General features: G+C 39.3%; 2 protein-coding genes across 2 annotated transcripts; both read left to right on the forward strand.

Moving 5' to 3' along the window:
• Positions 1-721: 721 nt before the first annotated feature.
• On the forward strand, positions 722-7,198 carry plpp5 (phospholipid phosphatase 5). Its single transcript, XM_020593668.1, has 8 exons — positions 722-889; positions 1,938-2,078; positions 2,241-2,349; positions 2,960-3,050; positions 3,173-3,236; positions 3,327-3,451; positions 3,739-3,909; positions 4,130-7,198. Exons 2-8 carry the CDS (start codon positions 1,993-1,995, stop codon positions 4,297-4,299), a joined length of 816 nt encoding a protein of 271 aa, XP_020449324.1. The 5' UTR covers positions 722-889; positions 1,938-1,992; the 3' UTR covers positions 4,300-7,198.
• A 2,208-nt stretch (positions 7,199-9,406) lies between these two features.
• On the forward strand, positions 9,407-16,704 carry cdc45 (CDC45 cell division cycle 45 homolog (S. cerevisiae)). The gene is made up of 19 exons (XM_020593802.1): positions 9,407-9,621; positions 9,776-9,835; positions 10,884-10,976; positions 11,094-11,231; positions 11,501-11,653; positions 11,749-11,807; positions 11,882-11,930; positions 12,069-12,130; positions 12,232-12,282; positions 12,466-12,585; positions 12,736-12,867; positions 13,014-13,112; positions 13,215-13,380; positions 13,845-13,854; positions 14,349-14,473; positions 14,556-14,639; positions 14,717-14,835; positions 15,204-15,280; positions 16,399-16,704. Exons 1-19 carry the CDS (start codon positions 9,571-9,573, stop codon positions 16,461-16,463), a joined length of 1,713 nt encoding a protein of 570 aa, XP_020449458.1. The 5' UTR covers positions 9,407-9,570; the 3' UTR covers positions 16,464-16,704.
• Positions 16,705-21,031: the final 4,327 nt, after the last annotated feature.

Genomic DNA, 21,031 nt, shown 5'->3' on the forward strand with positions numbered 1-21,031 from the left:
TAGATCGAAATGAAATGAAGCAGCTTAAATTGAAAGTATAATACTATGAAACGGGATAAACCGGACAAATTACATTTTAATTGGTCTGACAGGGAAATGTTGTCATTCATTGTGAATTTTTCCTCTAGGTGGCACCTCTGTCAGGTGACGTGGCTTCTTGCATCCACGTGTCAAGACAGAAAAAAATAAACGTATACCATTTCCGGTTTACAAAGCGCCACAGAACATCCAAAATAATTTGTCTCAAACCTAAAATACCGCTTTTGTCCATGTAATCGTTCAAACAAATCATGAATCGGTACAGCGAGCATGCATCCGTTTATTACAAGTCACTGATAAATATTTATGTCAACTAGTTCGATCACCACCTACTGAGACTAAAAGTGTCTTAAATCATGTCACACTGTATAAAGATGGTTTTTGAAATCCTGTGTTCAAAGCCTGTTATAATTAAAACAATAAATAATGTGATTCTTACAAGCTTATTCTTGCAAATAATTTTATATGGATGTTTCATTTTGCCAGTACTCATACTGGAATATGATGCTAAAAGATTTCATGTATTGAAGAAAATAATATTCAGTCAAAATCGCCAGAATTAGCTAGTTTGTGGGCCTGGAACTGGTTATTTTTGTCATATGACATTTTTAATATTGCTTGTGCTCGTTTTACTACTTTTAATTTGAAAATCCCAAACCTGAAGTAGCTGTGATGGTACCTGTTCAACTTCACACAGCGCTCATCTTCGTAGCATCCCGGTCTTCGGTCTTCAGTCTTCAGATGTGGAAGCTCCATCGTCGGCAGAAGCAGAGCATGTGGAGGCCGGATTCATGATAACGGCACATGTTAATATGAAGACAAGGAGATAAAAAAAAACGACCTGTCTAAGGTTAGTAACCGACCTGGGAGTCCCTGTTTGACAAGGCGGAAATGGGCCAGATGTCTTGTTTGACAGATGTTGCTAACTAGCATAGCAGACTAAGGTTCGCTAACACCTTTATACAGCACAAGGATTTAATATTAACTTATTTGCCTCGTTTCGGGTACTGACAGAGGCTGGAGGAGGTGCATTTAATCTCGCTGTCATTAAAAACTTAATGCTTAATGTTATATCCAACCAAAGGCGTCTAAATATGTGCATCACCTAGAATTTGAGAGCACAGGTGCAGCAGGTTGGCCAGGTTTTTTAGACAGGGCAGGAGCAACACAGAGTAAAAACTTAAACATACTCAATGTTATCTTTACCAGTATTCCACCTGGTAAATACTCAAAGTAAAAGTAGTGGAGATGCATTGTAGAAAGGAGAATATTTCCCTTATTTGTTAAGTTTTGTGTATTTCTTTTTTTTTTATTATTCTCAGGCACAAATAAAAACTAAGGAACCACTGCTTATGTGGGACTGTCAGACAGGGCAAAGTGGGCAAGTGCCCCAGGGCCGTTGGCTCCATGGGCCCCCAAAAGTTTACCTTAAACTGGTTGTACTGTGTATGAATTGGAACCAGATCAGATCAGATCCTTCTTTCCTTGACGCTTTGACATAGTGACGTGTAGGTTTAAACTGTTCTAAGACTGTTATTATTTTAGTTAGTTTTATCCTCCTACTGTATGTATCTATCTAAAAAAACTGTGCTTTACTTAAATACACTGAAACTGAGGCAAAATGTTATCATTTCCAGAGTAGAATGTTTATTATTATTATCACTTATATATTTCTCTGAAAATATTTTAGAATTAATTACTTACTTAGGGTATAACATTTTAGAAAATTGTACATGCATGCATCTACACGCAGCTGGTTAATATAGTTAATGTTTTTACACTTGCGAACCCGCTACCCCTCTACCAAATGAACAATAATCTTCACATTATTTAGATAGCAGTTTAACATCTAGCAGCATTTAGTGACACTATAAACTAATCTTCTCAATTTTCTTCAGTCCCAGCTGAGATAAAACTAGGTGGAGTGATGATGCTTGCTGTTGACTGAGGTCCATGCCGAGACACAAAATGAAGAGTAGGCTGCTCCGTGGTTTTCTGTCGGAAGTTTTCGTCCGGATGGCACTTTTAGTGGTGTTTCTGTAAGTATGACCTCCGTATGAACCATATCTATGGATGTATAATTTCATTTGCAATATTACTATATGAGTCCATTATCTTAAATGTACGTATTGTGTATACGTTTTTTTTTTTTATGGCTGGAAAACAAATACCAATATAACTCTTTTGTTTTCTACTCTTAGTGTGACGGAGCAGCTTCCTCCTTTCTACCGTGAGATCCAGACAGAGGAGATGTGGTTGTATAAATTCCATCGTGTGGAGCGAGACCACGTGCCCACATTTCTTATGTTTGTAAGTAACATGTTTACAGGTTTGCGAGTTTTGAGCCCAGTTTTTAAGTTCAGTTCAGGTTTTGTACCCTCTTTTCTTTTATCCAAGAACAGTTGGTAGCACTTGGGAGCATTAACAATATAACCTCTCAGATTTAAACAGGGTTTGGAACAGGGAGTGACTCGCTGACATCTGAGCAATTGAAGACATGAGAGGGAGTAATTTATTGAAGTGGACTGCTAGCGCCTTATATTATGGGCCAGACAAAGAGGAGCTGTGCTCTTACCACCACACAGTCACTGTACATTGCACTGAGATTTCTCTCAAGCAGCATTTTATTTAACCATGGTTGGTAATGAGAACATTTTCGGAAAAGGGCGCCTTGCATCAGGCTGTTCAGAAAGTGCACCTGGCTCTGAAACAGTTCATCAGAATTTTCAGTTTCCTATACTTTAAAAACAAAGCAAATTAATTGATCTGAATCCTATTATTGTAGTTTTTCTCAGTAACTTTGGGTCATTGAAACATGACTGTCATTCTCAGAGTAACTGTACATCCTGAGGTTGACAAAAGTGCAATCCTAAATCGCTGGAGGACATTTGTAATTTGTCTTTGTTTTTGTCTGCATCAGTGTGTGGCGGTCTTCAGTCCACTGGTTGTAATCATGGTTTTCACCTTCCTGAAGAAGGCGGAGAGAGGGGACCTGAAAGAAGCCTCGCTGGGTAAGAAACAAACACATGCATACAAGTTTGTTTTTTTTTTTCATAGTAATAAAATGTCACCAAGTTTTCTCAGTTGACTTGTCCTTGTTCATGGTTCAGTTCTGTTTCCCCCTGTCATCCAGCTGTGACGCTGACTCTGGTGCTGAATGGAGTTTTCACCAATGTTATCAAACTTGTTGTTGGCAGGTAAACATTACACAGCCAAGCAGATCCTAATGTGAGCCAGTGTGACAGTGCATGAAAGACCACATTTGTTCCCACTGTCGCTGTCACCAGGCCACGACCAGACTTCTTCTACCGCTGTTTCCCAGATGGTCAGATGAACCTGGAGCTGCACTGCAGTGGAGACCCAGATGTTGTCATGGAGGGCAGGAAGAGCTTTCCCAGCGGACACTCTTCCTGTAAGAGGCTCTTATATTTGCGTCTTTAGAGTAGGGGGATTTTCATTAGCAGGCAACAAGGAAAGGAATCACATGTAAGAAGTGAGGTAGGAATGCACATGATTCATCTTAAAAAAGATCTAAGTGTAGGCTGGCTAGTAGTGGAGGCCTTTATTTTATTGTATGAGCAAGAGAACATCTCACATTACTTGCATTAAAAAAGAATTTCTTATGTCCAGTGTCTGCCCTTCTCTTTTTGTCTTTTTTTTTTTGTTTGTTTCTGCATAAAACTTCTTTTCTGTTCCCAGTTGCCTTTGCAGGTTTGGGTTTCACTGCCCTGTACATTGCAGGAAAGCTGCGCTGCTTCAGCGCAGCAGGCCAAGGCAGAGCCTGGCGGCTGTGCGCCTTCCTTACTCCTTTGCTCATTGCAGCTATGATTGCTCTCTCCAGAACCTGCGACTACAAACACCACTGGCAAGGTCAGAGTCACCAAAAAGCCAAAGCATAAAGTAAAGAGTAAACATAATCATTTGCTTGACATTGGTGACCAATAGCTGACGCTGGTTTTGAGGGACACAGTGAATGAGGTTGTGTTAAAATTTCAATACGAGTAACATGCTAGCCTAGTCCGAAAATCAAGCTGAATTACCAGTTTTCCACTTCTCTGACCATCTGTTGTCTTTTCTCTCTTTCACGTAGATGTGTTAGTGGGTTCTCTGCTGGGTCTTACCTTCGCCTGGCTGTGTTACAGACAGCACTACCCCCCACTTCAGGACCCAGACTGCCACAGACCCCTGCGCCACAGAGAAACTGTTCCTGCTGCACAGGAATGGAAGCTGGCCAACTCCAGCTACATCTTACCCCTGTAGAATAGCTGTACCTGGGAAATACTCTCCACTGGTGTCATTTATACTGACTCTCATTCATTCTAATTCTGGTTTTCACACTTTTAAGGCTGGTCAGTATATTACTAGTTATCATTGTTACTGTATTGTGGGACTTTTCTGTTTATATGGTGATATATGATAAAACAGATTGTTTTCTAAACTGTAATGACAAACTAATCACTGAGTCAGATTTCTCCTGAATGGTTTCTAAAACACTTTTAAAAATCAGGGTTGAGGTTTAAGCGAAATGCTGGTATACAGTATTTTGATTTCTGAGCATGGATGTTCAGGAACAGTACAAGCTGAGGAGAGTCCAAACTCAAAGATTTGGTCAGTAATGAGTCAGATTCAGCAGCATCTTATGGTTATGGAGCTGGCATAACTGTCATCACGTGACCTAAATGTGAAGCACCAAGGAAGCAGACAACATCAGCTGTCTGTACTGTCTGTACGCACCAGACCAGCTGCAGCTTTGACTGGGAAGAGGTCAGATTTATTGACCGTGAATCAGTAGAGGAGAAATATTTTAGGAGGCCACTTCCATCTAATGCCAGAGACCTCTACAGTCAAGAGTTTTCTCTTGTGGTGACATGCACTGCAAGCTCAGTCTGATCTGTAGTTAACTCAAGAGCATCTCAGTGGTATTAATGAGGGAAGGCCACCACTGTGTCTACAAGGTCAGGGAGCGAACCAGTAACTGCCCAGTCACAAACCCCACCGCTCAAAGCTGTAGAGAACCACCCTCACCACCTGTTATCACATGACTGAGAGCTTACATTGATGTTCACATGATGACATGAGACAGTGAGATGCTGTTAAAATCTCCAGTAGAAATGGCACATTGAGCTTATTTAGTTTTTCAGAGGAAAACCGATGAAGTAAGAGGCGTTGTATTTATTTTTGAAAGGTGTGAGTGATAGAGAGAAAATCCTTTCACAGAATGTTTCCATTCACAAGTTTTTTTTCTTTGAAAAAAGGGTTCATGTGCCAGTATCAAATCCTGATGTAGCAGTTCCACTTAGCCCTTCTCACTGTTTTTTCAGTGGCTGCTTTATTTTTAGTTCTTTGTGACAAACAAATGATCGCATCTCTGCTCTAACTGGACAGCACATCTGCTAATATCACACATTCTTATTAGTGTAAAAGAACTATGCCATACAAGCTTTCACACATCAGTGGTCTCAGGCTTGTTGCAGGTCTAACTTTTGCTACTGCACATTCTCGTGGCTCCTCTGTAACCTCGTCTAAGGTTAAATGGAGAGATGTGGTGTACAGGGGTTGGTTTTTGGAGTAGGAGTGGAACCAGATCTTTCTGATGAACCTGAATGGTGTATGAAAGTAACGTCTCCAGCTGATGGTGCTAGCCTCCCAGCGCTCCTGCTGGTCAGGGTTTTTATTGGCATGTGATGTTTGGCAGTTTATTTTTCCCAGTAGTTATCATCAGCTTTCATTTAAGAGTGTGAAAGGTACAGTCTGTGGATCAGTTATCTTTTGAGTTTTACTTATTTATGAGGTTTTTGTCATTTAATTTTGTTTGCAAGGTTGGTTTTACATAGCGCAGAATGTAAAATTTTACTTTGATATGACTGTTTTTTGCTGGTTGTAACATAAAAAACAACCAAGCCACCTCATGTTTTTGTTCGCATGTGAAACCAGCCAAAGTGTTGCAGGGTCAAAGCACTTTTTGCTTGTTGCTGTGAATCAAGCATAAAGTAGCTGAATCACAGTGGTTTCAGACCAAACTTGGCAGAAAAGCAGATGAATGTGTGCCTTTGTTTAATACATCACTCTCAGTTAATGAATTAAGTACTTTATCATGTATCAGTGTATGCTCTCCTGTCATGTAACTTTGTTCTGGGTCTTTAGTTTTTGCTGTTTTACAGTGTATAGGATTCATTTGTGAAGATAGATGTGGCATGCCACCATTCCTTACCTCAGAAAACACATATTTTACATAATTTTAATTGTTGGTGGTGTCAAATGTGAAGATTTCTGTGTAGAAGGTGTAAAATTTACAACTGATAGACTAGACAACAGAAGGAAATTACATCTTAATTTGCCAATTTTGCAGATATTTATGAGATGACATACAAGTTTACTCATTTCATTTCAAGGCATGTAGAGGTTTGCTTACATTTTGAATATTTGTTAATCTTGTAATGTTATTTCATGAAAATAAGAATCATACTGGTGTACATACTATTCTGAGGAGTCTTTCAGACAAAAAAATCTCATTACACTGCTGCATTTTGATAAAATTCTGCATGTTTCGCAGCTCATTACTTCCTTTCATATCCTTACATTTCTATCTATTTCTGGCAGTTTGTGAATTTCACTACTGTGTTAGGTTGTTGATCATGCCTGGTCTTCTTCTGAACTACTGATCATGCTCATGCTCATCATGCTGACTCAGCATCCACACAATTAACATAGGCTGATTTTATTTAGAATAAACCTACAACGTTGCCCCCAAAATCTATTTTCATAATGTGTTGAAGCCTCTACACACCAATAGTCCCACTGCTGAGATCTTCCCGGGACTGTTTTATCCAACCAAAGAGGCCTATTCAGTTTTATTATCATGACAAAAACCATCACGGCAAACACCACTGGCCAGGATGGAAGCAGCTAATGTTGCAACTGCAAATCCATTTTTAATGAAAAAGAATGACTGAAACAAACTGACCAGAGTTTGACAGAGCAGTGAACAGCAGCCTGTTTGTGGTCAGACAATGTAGACACCGTCTCCTCCCTGCAGCCCACAGCGTTTGATTGTGAACCAGAAACTCAGTAGAGAGGACATCTGAATCATGCTGAGCTTGAAAATTTGTTCCTTTATCTATACTGTGTAAAATCATGACTGGATTAAATAAAACCCATAAAATCACACTTGGTATTAAGGTTGTGTCCCGGTGTCTGGGCTCTTTGGGGCAGTATTCACTCAGCGGTACAGGCTGTTAATTTTGTGTTTGAAAACACAGACTGGTCGCCAACATGGATGCCATGGCAACTTACAGTATATCTGTCTTTGCTTCTCATATCCAAGTGGAGGAGTTTCAGTCACTAACCATCTGATGACCTACATGATTGGGACCAGTTTGCTGCTGTAGCACCTCAGATACTCACAAAGGAACTACTGAAGGGACTTCTCTCTCACTGCCTTTCTGTCCAACATGACCATCTATTCTGGGTTAGTCTGGTGTCCTACAGGGGGCAGAGTTTAGTCGGTAACCATCTGACTTCTTCATGCTCCTCACCTGTTTACCAGGGTCACATACAGTCAGTGTATCAGTCAGGCATTTTAATAGTCCTGCACTGCTTTGGTTACTGGGGTAAACTCTGCCTGAGATCGGCCTGAGGCTGCCTGTTACTCTGTGCTCACTTATGCTCTGACACATTAGGTTAATTGTACCACTGTTTGGGACACTGGCTTTCTCTAGTGCTAATTCAGTTTATAGGTAATCTGTTAGAATACATTTAAAATCTTTTGTTTGTAGTATATTTAAGTTCTGTTATAGAGATTATCACCACCCAGATTTTTAAAATCAATTAAAAATAGTTTATTGTAGCGTTAGTCCTCTGGGTCATCATGCTCTGCCAAGTTTCAAGAGGGAGTCTTACGCTTCAAGTAGGTCCGGTGAGGTTAGAGTTTAGCTTTTCGTATTAGATTTTCCAGATGTTGGGAGGCCTCCCAGCAGGGGAATTTATCCCACTCCTGCAAAGCGTCATGCCATTGATGTAGGGATACTTTAGACAGTTTCATATTGTTGTCGTACCTGGTTTATGCAGTACCAACATTTGCGTTTTTGGGAGGGAGGCTGGCAGAGACAGATGACTTAGATAACTCTAAAAAAAAAAAAAAAAAAAAAAAAAAAAAAGAACAGGGGGGATTAACAAACAACCCCACTTCATTCAAAAACCATTTATCCTGTCACAATAACAAGGGCATTTTCTGATTTCTCACATTTTTTGCTACCGTTTTCATGTATAATTTGTGTGTGGAAGCTTAAGGTTGGCAGAATAAGAGCAGAAAACAAGCTGAAAATGTGTAAAAAGGCTGTAGGACAGAGCTAGAGTGTGAGTGATGTCACCCACTCTAGCTCTCCCCATTCACATGAATGGAGTGGCTGAGAAATGCCCATCACCATAAAATGTAAACTGTGATAATTCAAAAACCGTTAAAGATATAAAGCTGAATATAAGATGAATAGCTGAAGATTTGCTGAACTGTTTAAAGGCTGAGTGGATTTTCTGGCTGAAAGTATGCCTGAAGCTATAATGGCTGAAAGGAGAGGAAGAAATCAGAATAATAAAGAGTTGGAGAACAATAGTGTTGATGCTGACTCAGCATCCACACAATTAACATGACATAGCAACAAAAATTGTTTAATACAGATGTGTCAGTCAAATAATGAAGTGGCTTGGACTGCAGAAATAAAAGTGTGCAGGATAGCAGCATTTTCAAATGTGTTTTCTGTTTTCAAGTTATAAATTGCTCATTTTCATATTTCTAGATGATGTGCTTCTTTTACCTCCTTTCTTGGGTTACATTTAAACAGGAGGGGGTGTCAAACCTAAGATCAAAATAATCATTCTAACTGACCAATATTGAAGAACCTGATCCTGATTTAACTGAAATAGTTGAAAGGTAGGACACAGTCAGGGTTGTACCAAAAAATGAATTTTCTAATGCAACCCCATAAGACGTTTGTGAATTAAGCCACCAATATGTGTCTAAAAATTTTCTGATTTTTATTTTTAATTAACATATAGCTGTACATCACCATGGATCCAGTTCACTTGGAGAAATACTAAATCCTTGTAATTTAACAATGTATGATTTTTAATTATTATTCTTTTAATTTTAAATTGTTTTACCTAGAGTTATTGAGTCTATGCTGCATCTTTTTAATCAAAATAATTTTACACCTTTACAAACTTTTGTGTGGTCTGTATTTTGGCAGGTTTCTCTTCTGGATCTTTTTTAGCAGAGCGTTTTGGTTTGTAGCAGCCGGTAGTATGTTTGGGTTTTCAACGTGATGACGTAGCCTCGAACGTATGACGTACGTTAATTTACTTCGTAGTGATTGGTTGGATGTGACCTGTCGATTTGGCGGCATATTTCCAAGAAAGAACACAGTACTGCTGTGTTCTGCTCCTGATAGCGACCTGGAATAATTGTTGTTCATGCCACTTTAGGGATATTTTACCGAGCTTGTCTCATTTTAAACGCTTTTAAGGATAGTTTTGAAGATGTTCATCACGGACATAAGAAAGGAATTTTATGAAGTTGTTGTCAACCAGGCAAGTAGTTTGAGCTAAATGTAATATTGTGTTAGTTATCTAGAGCTATATGGCTGTTTACTAAAGTTAAGACCAATTAACGCAAAGTATTTTAGATTGTGTAACGTTACCTAGCTAAATACGATCTGTCTGTCGTTCGTTTGTTTGCTTTCAGAGAGTCGCACTCCTGGTGGCACCAGACATCGACGCTATTTGTGCCTGTAAGATAATACAGGTAAGCTACTCGGCTAACTGATGGCATTGATTAGCTCCTGTTACCTAGTCTAGAGCTGCAACTGTTTGACTATTAATGAATTAGTCCATCAACAGAGAATTAATCAGCAATTATTTTGATAGTCAAATGATTGTTTAGTAATTTCCAGTCATGTTTAAGAAATGAGTTGCTGTTTCAGTTCTTAAATATGGAGTTGTTTTTTTTTTTTTGTCATGCATGCTCGTAAACAACATCCTAGGTTTTGGAATCAAAGTAATCGTTAGTTGCATTGCAGATTAGTTACTCGACAGTAAAATAATTTGCAACTTTGGATAACTGGTTTGTGTAATTTATATACATGCACATACTTGCTAGTTCCTTGTTTTCCGTGACAGTTACACTTTGTTTCGCCTTTGGTCTGTCAACCAAGCTTCAGGGACTAAAGCTCGACCTTTTCACTATTTTCTGGTATTTTATATACTATACAATCAATTGAAATAAACAGTTCAGTGATGGAATAATATGACCACGCTTAAGGTTTTATGTTAATTATATGATACAGAAAACAATGAAGCATTTTGCTAAAACAACTTCACAATGAATGAGCTAAATAGAAAAAAAAAACAATTTAGGTCTTTAGTAGATTTTGAGACATAGTTCCTCTACAAAAGAGGGGTCATGAGATGAAAGACTAATTTCTGGTACTGTATTTAATTATATATTAGAATTTATGTCAAATTCTGTAGACCTAAATGATATGGAGAAAAACCTCATATACTGCTGTATTGGTAACCATCAGCTAAGTATTTTGACTCAATAAGTAGTTTAATTGTGACTATTGAACAATAAGAGCATGTGTTAAATGTCAGCTGCACATTTCTGAGATCATATTAATGGCCTCATCCATGAAATGCTGATTAAAAGTGTTTATTCCCTCAAATCTGCCTATAAAGTTTCATTGAGGCTTCTTTTTCAGTGACACTGGCTTCAGAGTCATTGTTCTTGTGTCCTTGCTCATGATGAATCGGTCAGTTAAACAATAATTGCTTAATCATTGTCTCTTTACCAGGCTCTATTCCACTGTGACCAGGTCCAATATACACTTGTGCCAGTTTCAGGCTGGCAGGATCTTGGTACTGCCTTTCTTGAACACAAAGAACAGGTATGATCAAATCAGACCTGAGCTCACACAAAATTAAATGGCAGAAGCAGAATTAAAGAAGACATGTTGAGGTTTGTCATGCTGAACTAAGTGTATTATTTTTATGTTGTGTTGTAGTACCGATACTTTGTTCTTATCAACTGTGGGGCAAATGTTGACCTCCTTGAGATGCTGCAGCCAGATGATGACTCCATCTTCTTCATCTGTGACACTCACAGGCCTGTAGATGTGGTTAATGTCTACAATGACACCCAGGTGATGCATAATGATTGGTTCGGCTCCACTGATAAATAATGAAGAAAAAAAAACTTAAACTTAACTTTAACATAAATTCTAAAAGCACAATAAATTGCTACTTCTAAAAGTGCTGCATCCCTCTATGGCTAAGAACTCTCTCTTGTTTAGCTCTTGAATTTTCTGAGCAATAATAAAATGTATTTAACCTCATCTCAGTGGAAACGGTGTTGCCATGCTTATACTTCTGGAATTTAATATTGTATAAACTCCTTTCATCTTGTCCACAGATAAAACTGATAATCAAGCAGGATGATGACCTGGGTGTGCCATCATATGATGATATTTTCCGAGATGAAGATGACGACAACGAAGAAGGAAGCGACTCTGGAAATGAGAGTGAAGGCTCAGAGCCTTCTGGCAAACGGAGGAGATTTGATGAAGTGCATGTTGAACAGAATTAGTAAACACCACAAAAATAAACTGTGTGGGCATGACTGGAATGGTTGTGTCATCATTGTTTGTGGTCATGTTGCAGGGGGCAGTTGAGAGGAGAATTGAGAGACAGCGAGCGAGGAGGGAGTGGGAGGCACGAAGGTGAGGTGGTTTTACGAAGGTGTTTGTGATAAAGCCATTTCTAAATTGGCGCTAATGTTTCACTCATTTCTCAGGAGGGAAATCTTGTTTGACTATGAGCAGTATGAATATCATGGGACTTCTGTGAGTACGCCGTTTTAAAGTGTTTTCCCATTGCAAATGTGCTTTGCATGTATGTTGACTTGTCACATATTCTGTTATAATTTCTGAATACATATATTCTTGTGTGTTTTTTTTTCTTTCTTTCTTTCTTTTTGTCAGGCTGCAATGATGTTTTTTGAGCTTGCATGGGTGTTGACTAAAGATACCAAGGACATGCTCTGGTAAGTTATCTGATAAAATGTTCTTTCTTAATGACATAAATACTGAGTAAATGTACCACTGTACTGTACAGACCTTTAGAAGTAGTTTCTTCCTTTTGCAGGTGGGCCATCATTGGGCTGACAGACCAGCAGGTTCATGATAAAATCACACAGTAAGAGTGTTTTCAGTCAAAACAGTTCTCAAAAGCATTCCCTTAGAATTAAACAAGTGAACTCACTGCTGAAGTCATTATTTGGTTTTTGGAGAATTAGTAGGTACACAATGTATTTACTAGGTCATTGCATCATTGTTTACTCACACTGAATTGATCTTTTCTGCCTTGTTCCTTTTTTAGTATTAAGTATGTAACAGACATTGCCACAATGCAGCGTCACGTCTCTCGACATAGCCACCGAAATGAGGATGAGGAGAACTCTCTCTCCATTGACTGTATGAGGATCTCCTTTGAATACGAGTATCCTCAACTCATCTGACATCTTGTAATTTTGGAGCCTTTTAACATGTGTTTTCAGATGTCGTAGTTGCAAAGGTCACTCATACAAACCTTTTGTAGGAACGCCTCTTTTTTTCCTCTCTTTATGTTTTACTTAACCTCCTGCTTCAGCCTGCGTTTAACCCTCTACCAGCACTGGTCTCTGTATGAAAGCATCTGTAATTCATCTTACACGTCATGCCACTTCAAGCTTTGGACGTTAAATGGACAAAAGAAACTCCAGGAGTTTTTAGCTGACATGGGGTACGTGCCTAGGTTTGTGTATTAACAGTGAAACCTCCTGTCAACAGACCTGATCTTTTTATTGAGTGGAATTTGAGGTCAACCTATGATGTGAAATCATTTCCTTGTTTTACTAGCTAATATTGTTTTGATATTGCTCGTAACAGGCTACCTCTGAAGCAAGTGCGGCAGAAATTCAACTCCATGGACATGTCAATCAAAGAGAACCTAAGGGATGTCATTGAAGAGTCTGCTAATAAATATGGGTAAGAGACGCTTGATGTGATGAGTTTGTTTTAGGTAACACAAAACCCATTGTTTGACAGAAAACCTGAAATGATTTGTCTTGGTTTTCCCCTCTTTATCAGTATGAAGGACATCCGTATCCAGACATTTGGTGTTCATTTTGGCTTTAAGAACCGTTTCCTGGCAAGCGACATGGTGCATGCTATTGCTGCCTTGCTGGAAAGCACTGAGAAAGAGGAAAGTGACAGCGACAACTTCATCAAGGCTCTCGACTCCCTTTCCAGGTGTGTAGCAGAAACTAAAAAGTCCCTTTAAGCTTGATTATAGTTCTGCATTGAATCTATGGCGTAAGGATGACGTAGGTAGTGTACGCCCTCGTACCCTACGCCATTGCCTGATGTTCACCACTCCAGAAATGTAGCCACACGTTGTGGTGTCTCAGACAGCAAAACTGTAATTGGTTGCATCACATTTTCTCGTTCATCTCATTCATTCAGTGGCCAGACAAGCACAGAAAATTCCCCTCCTTCTGCTGCAGTAGGTTTAATGGTCATACAGACCATCTCCTCTGGTGTCTTTTCTCTGGTCTGTGTTGCAGTAATTTCAGTAAAGTAACTACTGCTCAACATCTGTTAGTTTTGACTCCAACATGACCCACTCAGTCTGTCACCATTGTTTGTAAGCAGCAAAGAAACGCAACACAGCAGCATAGAAACGCCGCCACAACTAGTGTTTTTTGCAGAGTGACGCAGACACTCGAGCGTACAAGTATAAACGCTCATAGCTACATAGGCTCAATGTATATTCAAAGCAGACCCATAAATCAAGCTTTACACTGTGAAGTTTGGACTCTCTGAGATATGAACTGACAGTGGTGAGAGAAACATGGTCAAACCAGGGCTCGCCACTACAAAGTGGTGGTTGCTGATCGCACTGTGAGACAGCTGATGGTTCTTTAGCAGAATAAGAAAACTGTACAGAGTGACAGAGATGGATGACTCTGTTTATATACTTTTGTTTTTTTGTTTATGTAACGGTGCTATGACTCATCAATCATCACACAATCTCCCGTCCTATGCCTCAAACTACTACTGTGCAGTTCGACACAGATTGTGGTTCAGATTTTATGAGGCTCTTTATGTTGCAGTGTGACATGCAGTAAACTTTCACAGCTGTTCTCATTTTAGTTAGTTCACTGCCTAAAATCTTAATGGTCACACTTTTCTTAAAACTGTCAATGACCAGGATTGATTTAGTACTACATTCGGGCATCGACTTGGCTAAGAAGAAGCTGATTGCTGTTCAGCAGACCATTGCCAGCTGCATCTGTACCAACCTCATCTTGTCGCAGGGACCCTTCCTCTACTGCTACCTCATGGAGGTACAAGTGTCTGTTTGACTGGCATGCATCTGTCTGTGTACTCCTGGTGTATCCTGCTGAGATCCTGCTTTTGCATTTGTAGGGAACTCCTGACGTGAGGCTCTTTTCTAAGCCTATGGCCTTGACTCTGCTCTGCAAATACCTCCTTAAGGCTTTTGTCCATTCGGTGAGTGTCTAAATGCTGTGTACATTGATTCAGAATGTGAAGGACTTAGACTGGTTACTGGTGTCTTGGTTGTTTAGACTAGGAATAAACGCTGCAGGCTGCTTCCCCTAATCATGGCTGCTCCCAAGGATGTGGAAAAGGGAACTGTCATTGTTGTGGGAATCCCCCCAGAGTCTGAGACATCTGACAAAAAGAAGTAAGATCAGTTTGTTTAGTAGCATGTAGCAACAAAAGGATAAGCTGAGTGGTATGATGACACAGCTTTCAGTGCAGTACATGATAAAAGAAGCTCATTCAACCAATAGTTTGTTTACAATCGGACTGCAGAAACACATTTGTGCTACATAGTTAAACGAGTTAAATGCCATCTCTGATATAGTCTTTTTTTTTTTTGTTTGTTTGTTTGTTTTGCTGTTGCATTCGTACTATTTAGAACACTTTCTTCCCGTTTTTTTGGTCAAAAAGAGTTTAGGTTCAGAATCGGTTTTACTCCAAGTCCTGTTGGAAAACATTAAAATAACTTTTCATCATTAGTAACTTGTCCTTTTGTTTGTTCTCTAAAAGTTTCTTTGGTCGAGCGTTTGAGAAGGCTGCCGAGAGCACCAGCTCCCGAACTCTTCATGACCACTTTGACACTTCAAGTGAGTGACACCATCATTTGCTAGTGTAGAGTGCATGGCGTCTAATAGAGTATCTGCAGGTCTTGAAATGTTTTAAAGCAATAAAGTCTGGCTTTAGAAAGAATTGATGTCTTAAATTTAATTTACAAATGTCCGTTTGTTTTGGTATCTGATCGCAGGCTGTCCAGAGACCTACTGTATCTGTAAACTATAAATGGGATTGTTGTGACACTGGATTGTGCTGCAGGAGGCTCAATATTTCTTTATTTATTTAGTGCAGTTTCAATGTTAGACCTGTAACAAACACAGTCACTTCTGCTAGCTATATTTTAGGCTTCAATTAAGTTATTTTTATTATCAATCGTTTTAGCTATAGAATGTCAATCTCCGCTGTAATTTTTTACAGTCCAAGTTGTCTTCAAATGTTTTGTTTTGTCTCAGCAAAAGTATAGAGCTCTATAATATTCAGTTTATAACAAGGACAAGCATCAAATCTTCAGAAGCAGAGACCAGCAAATGTTTTTTTATTTTTTTACTAGAACAATGACAAAAACCAAGTATTACAATTAAAGTGTTAGAACTTCGTTACACTTTATTTGTTTGCCACTTACCTTTGTCCAGGTCAATTTAGGTGACCTGGACAAAGGTAAGTGGCTGGGAAGAGGAGACAAACGTGTGACATCCCTGCAAATAAAATGTATGTGAAATTATAAATGTGTGCTGAAAGCTTGTAAATTAGATTTGAATACTGCAGAAACCCTGGTCTAAGTCATTACCATTTGTTTTGCAGAGATGCCCGTCTCTTCTTTAGACACTAGGTGGCAGTCTTGTATTTGTGTGAAGCAGTGACTGAGCGCATGAAATGAACAAGACATGTGCATTTCAGCATATGCTTCATGTGTAGAATAAGGTTTGAGCATTTCCATCCAGAGTCCTATCTCAGACATTTATTCCAAGCTGTGTGTTCTGTGAAAAAGAAATGAAATATTTTGACTATTTCTTTTTCACAGAAAATCTCACAGTTAACAATACACTTAAATGTGCCAAAGAGTGAAAACATGTTGTTAGGTGATGCATGTGTTCACATTTTCTTAATGCACTTCATTCTTACTTGTGAATTTTTTTTTTCCCCTGTGCAGTAATTGAACTGAAGACTGAGGACAGAAGCAAGTTTCTGGATGCACTCGTCACTCTCCTGTCATAAGAACATTCAGCACTGAAGGGAATATGAATGTGAGTTTAGACAATCTTAAACAGCACGAGTGCTGCTGCTGTTCACATCTTTGTTTGATATGACTTGTACGGTGTCATCTGTACAAGAACTTGATCCACGTTTTTGTTTTTAAAGGTTTAAATTGGTTTTGTGTGTATGTTGTCTTCCTGTACATGTGTGGAGGTTTTAGTTTCTGCTTTTAAATTCTTGTTTGTGTGTGTGAGCATCATGCATTATATTTTAAACATGTTTAATAAATTATAGAAAATGTTTTGATTGCTCAAATTTATAGTTATTCTTTCTGGGCATGTTTCAGTTGTGAGACTTCTTGTACTTCACTGTACTTGTGTCGTTGATGAGAAAATGAGAAATTTTCACAGGAAACACCTGTAATGCTTTAGTTTAGTAGGACAATGTGTCCCATCCAGTTAAAAGACTGACGGGCTGTTTCCAAATACTGCATAACCAGTTTTCTTAGCTTTGGATTAAAAAAAAAAGTCATAGGACTATGGATATAAGTGATGGAGACTAAACTGCTGAGGACATGAGTGAGTTTACATAGACTGAGTATACATAGGCATGTTTCATAACGGGTAAAATAAACTTTTCCGTAACTCCAGGCCCTTATCCAAGCATTAAAGTAACCCGTGTCTGACATATGGAGTTCTTTAGTGAGCACATTCCCTGTAGCCCATGTTGACAACTACCATTATTACTTGGATGTAGGGCAAAGGCTAGGAAGACCCACATTAAATCCAATTGTTAAAGGTAGTTGAAGCTGTCATAAAACAAAGATTGTTTCCTGTTGCCACTCTCAGCTGATGGAGGCAGAGAAAGTGATTCTGACTATTAGTCTTTTCATCTTGATCCGAGTCTTTGTTTTGCTGAGTCACAACTTGAGGTTCTGCAGAAAGTAAAACACCTCTTACTGTATTTGTGAGACTTATAGTAAGAGTACTGAGTTTTAATGAACTTCTCATCTCTTGAGCTCATCCTGTTCATGTGAGGCAAAGGTGAGGACTGGAACTTTGGCCCACATTGGAGAAGGTACGCTGGGCATCCTGGTGATGATTTGTTATCAGCCCCGCAGGTGGCTGGAAAGGAAATGCCTGCCCTGGTTTCTTTTGAGACCCTTGTCTCTCATGATCCTCAGAGTGGAGGGTGGTTACTTAGCAAAGTCTGGACTGAGTGGCAGCAATGGGATTAGAAACGTGCCATGCTCTGCATCGCCATGCTCTGCATCGCGCTGCAGCAGGGGATGTTAATGTCCATGTTATCAGCGAGGGTGTGTCTGTCATCACCGCCTAACTGTACATGTACAGGGGCAAGACATACTGTACATGGACATGTACAGTATGTCTTGCCCCCCCGGGTCAGCTATTTGAGAACAATTTACACTCATAATGGCATTGTTTAGATTCACAGCAGAGTGATGTTACCCAGGAGGAGGAGAAGAAGCAGAAATACACAAAGCTATGGTAGACAAACTTGTATCATTAACAGGACGAAGAGTGTGTTATAGACATAATTATCAGGAATCTTAAGTGAAAAAAGCTGAGGTTCAAAGTTCAAACAGCAGAAATCCCTCTCACAACAAGCTCCATTTAGTAGGAGCAGTGTACGCTCCTGAACACTTAAGCATGTTTAGGCCATAGCTAAACATTGTAATTGTAGCTAAACTGGCCACTGTGGTCACATATGGTTACATTACACACATTGGTATGATGTGTTTACTTCTTGTTTTACCTTTATGATTAAAAAAGAAAGGTGTGTTTTAACTCAATCTTTCATTTGTAAGAAGAGGTTTGTACAACTTCTTTCAGAAGCTGTATAGACTCACTGAAGTGCTCAGAAAAAATACCTGTATTTTCTTGACATCTGATCAAAAATACCGAATGCTGATGAAGGTCACGTGAGATGAAAGCTTGCAACCTTGACTAAATGGACCTGGCGGTGAGAGTGTTTTCTCACCTGTTGTTTCCAAGGTGAAGAATGAACTTTGAACCTCGTGTTTTGGTTAATTTTTCCTTGGTGTCTTGATATGTTTTTCAAGAAAGCAGGAACAAGGTTCCTCTCATTGATCATTGTCCGGGACAGACTCCAGCCTAAAGAACAGCTGTTATTTTCAGTCACCTGGTCAGTGAACAGCGGCCAGTCTGCCAGCGACAGATCCACCTGTTCATCCAATCAGTTCAGCCATCAATCACTTTGCTTTCCATCCCCCTTCTTGTACCTCTGGTGAAGTAGGGCCACTGCCTTTTCCACTGCTCTGCATCTGAGGAATGTTGCACATAACAGACCCAACACACACTGAGGGGAACATGCCCCCAAAGGCAGGATCCTACAGCTGATCTTTAGTACATAAAGGCCTCATGCTCAAACAGCCCTGTTCCAGTAACCACATAAAAATGTCCTATCTAGTTTTAATTTCCAGTAGATAAGGAAGAGCTATACTACTGTACCTTCATTTACAAATCAATTATCCATTAGAAAATATTGCCAGTTACATTTTGTATAGAATACAGCCTGATTGATGCTAGGTCTGTGTTGCAGTAATTTCAGTAAAGTAACTACTGCTCAACATCTGCAGCAGATAGTTGCAAATCTAATCACATATTGGCCAGTATTTTTTTTTTTTTTTTTTGTCACATGTATAACAAAGAAACGTGACAAAAAACTTCCTTACATTTGTTTAAGTTTAACCGATAGTCAGTACTGCGCATATGTTTTAGGTTCTAAATGTAAAGCAATAATGCCATGAATTAAAAAAACCTTCTGAGACAGTGGGTCCTAAAGATCAGGTAATAATATAGACCATACCTGAAGGTCATGTGAAATTGAGCTTTAGTGTGACATTTTCCCTAAAAACTGACTATCTAGTCTTATAAACCCGGAGTGATGTGCCTTGGATGAGCAGACATTTAAGGTGAACTATGTTGATGTGTAAATGTGTGTTCCACCATTTGTTTTTTTGAGCCATATCAGGCCTGCATCTTATGTTTGGGTTTCCAGCCTGAGAAATGCCTGGGAGGAAACCTGAAGGCTTAAACATGAGAGCCTCACCCTGCACAGTCTGGTAGGACGAGGGCATCTTTGCTTTCATCCTCTGTGGTGGGTGGCTCAGTCATGCAGGACACCTTTTAATGAACTGTCATGCACTACAACTTTCATTCTTGAAAATACACTACAGTCCAATGCACAGAGACAGAGAGAGAAAGGAGCTCAGGAAGAGAAAGTAAAAAATTCTTTTTTGTTTTAGAGGAGTCTTTTTCACATATCAAGTGCTAATTTGTTGCACCAGTGTTCTATATCAGTCCTGAAAATAACAAGCAGTTTTCCTACAAGATGCATTTAGTGTGGAAACAATCCACTTAGTGCTCCTCGGAATCCAGATCCTGTTTGTGTGTATGTTTTAGACGGAGTGATTGTTGACTCAGCCACTGATTGCTATAGGATTCTCAATGACCACTGGAGGCCAAAGCTAAAAGCAGCAGCACCTGTACATAAGTCCACTGTCTTGTTTGCAACCATGGAGCATAAATGCTGCTGCGGCTCTTGGTGTTAGAAGAGGAGAGGTTCTTTGTCTCAGCTGAACAGAGAGACTGACATCACAGCTATTTCACCGTCCATGCCAAATCAGAAATGTCTCCTGGTCCCACCGAGGCATTCCTCATACTGCTGGGGCTCCTGTTCGTCTCAGCAGCAGGCTGTCAGTCATCGCTTTGTCTGGTCAGACTTACCTACGTGTCTGTGTGGGTGCAAGTTAATACAGTAAATGTTTTAGTGTATGTGTCCAAGTATTTAAAATTGCCTGCTTATGATGATATATAGTATTGAATCATGATCTCACTCAGGCATGAAAGGAGTGGAGACTCCCTGTTTCAGCTTCCCCTTTCTCATATTATTGCGATGAACTTTTCCACTTACACTCTGTTTATCACAGTGCTAAGAAAACACTTCATCTGTTGCTCTGAAACTGTTACTGGTTTGTCTCAAATTATACAATACGGTGTAGTTTAGTAAAATTGTGTCATTTTGGAAAAGTGAGGTTGAATATTTGGCTGCACTTTTGTAAATACTGAGGTTATGTTGGATTGTGGGTAAGTTCACAACTGCATCTGGCTTCAGGGGGAGTCGTCAGTTGTTTCAGTAGTAGTGGCCCTTTGAAATCAATATTCCCCTTAACCCTTTACTCTTTATTTTACAGCCTTGAAGTAACGGTAAACCTGCAATACTTTTTTGTTTTGTTTTATCTTTCCAGAAAGAAGTGGTGAACCAGTGATATATCTTTTTTTTTTTTTTTTTTTTTTTTTTGTTTTGGTAAACTTTTTAGCAAAACTTTACAGACCCAGAAATTACAGAGCAATTAGAGGTGTTCCTAATATTCTGACCCTCTCACGTGTGTATCTGGGGAGGACAAAAAATATAGAGACGCCTCTAAAAATAATGTAGTCCAGTAGAACACCACCTTTAACTAAAAGGCTTATAATTGAATTTACACATTTATGTCAATTTTATTGTTGCATTGAATTGCATACAGTTGTACAGGTGTGCCCAGT

Source organism: Monopterus albus, unplaced genomic scaffold (assembly GCF_001952655.1).
Source record: "Monopterus albus unplaced genomic scaffold, M_albus_1.0 scaffold20.1, whole genome shotgun sequence".
Lineage (NCBI taxonomy): Eukaryota > Metazoa > Chordata > Actinopteri > Synbranchiformes > Synbranchidae > Monopterus > Monopterus albus.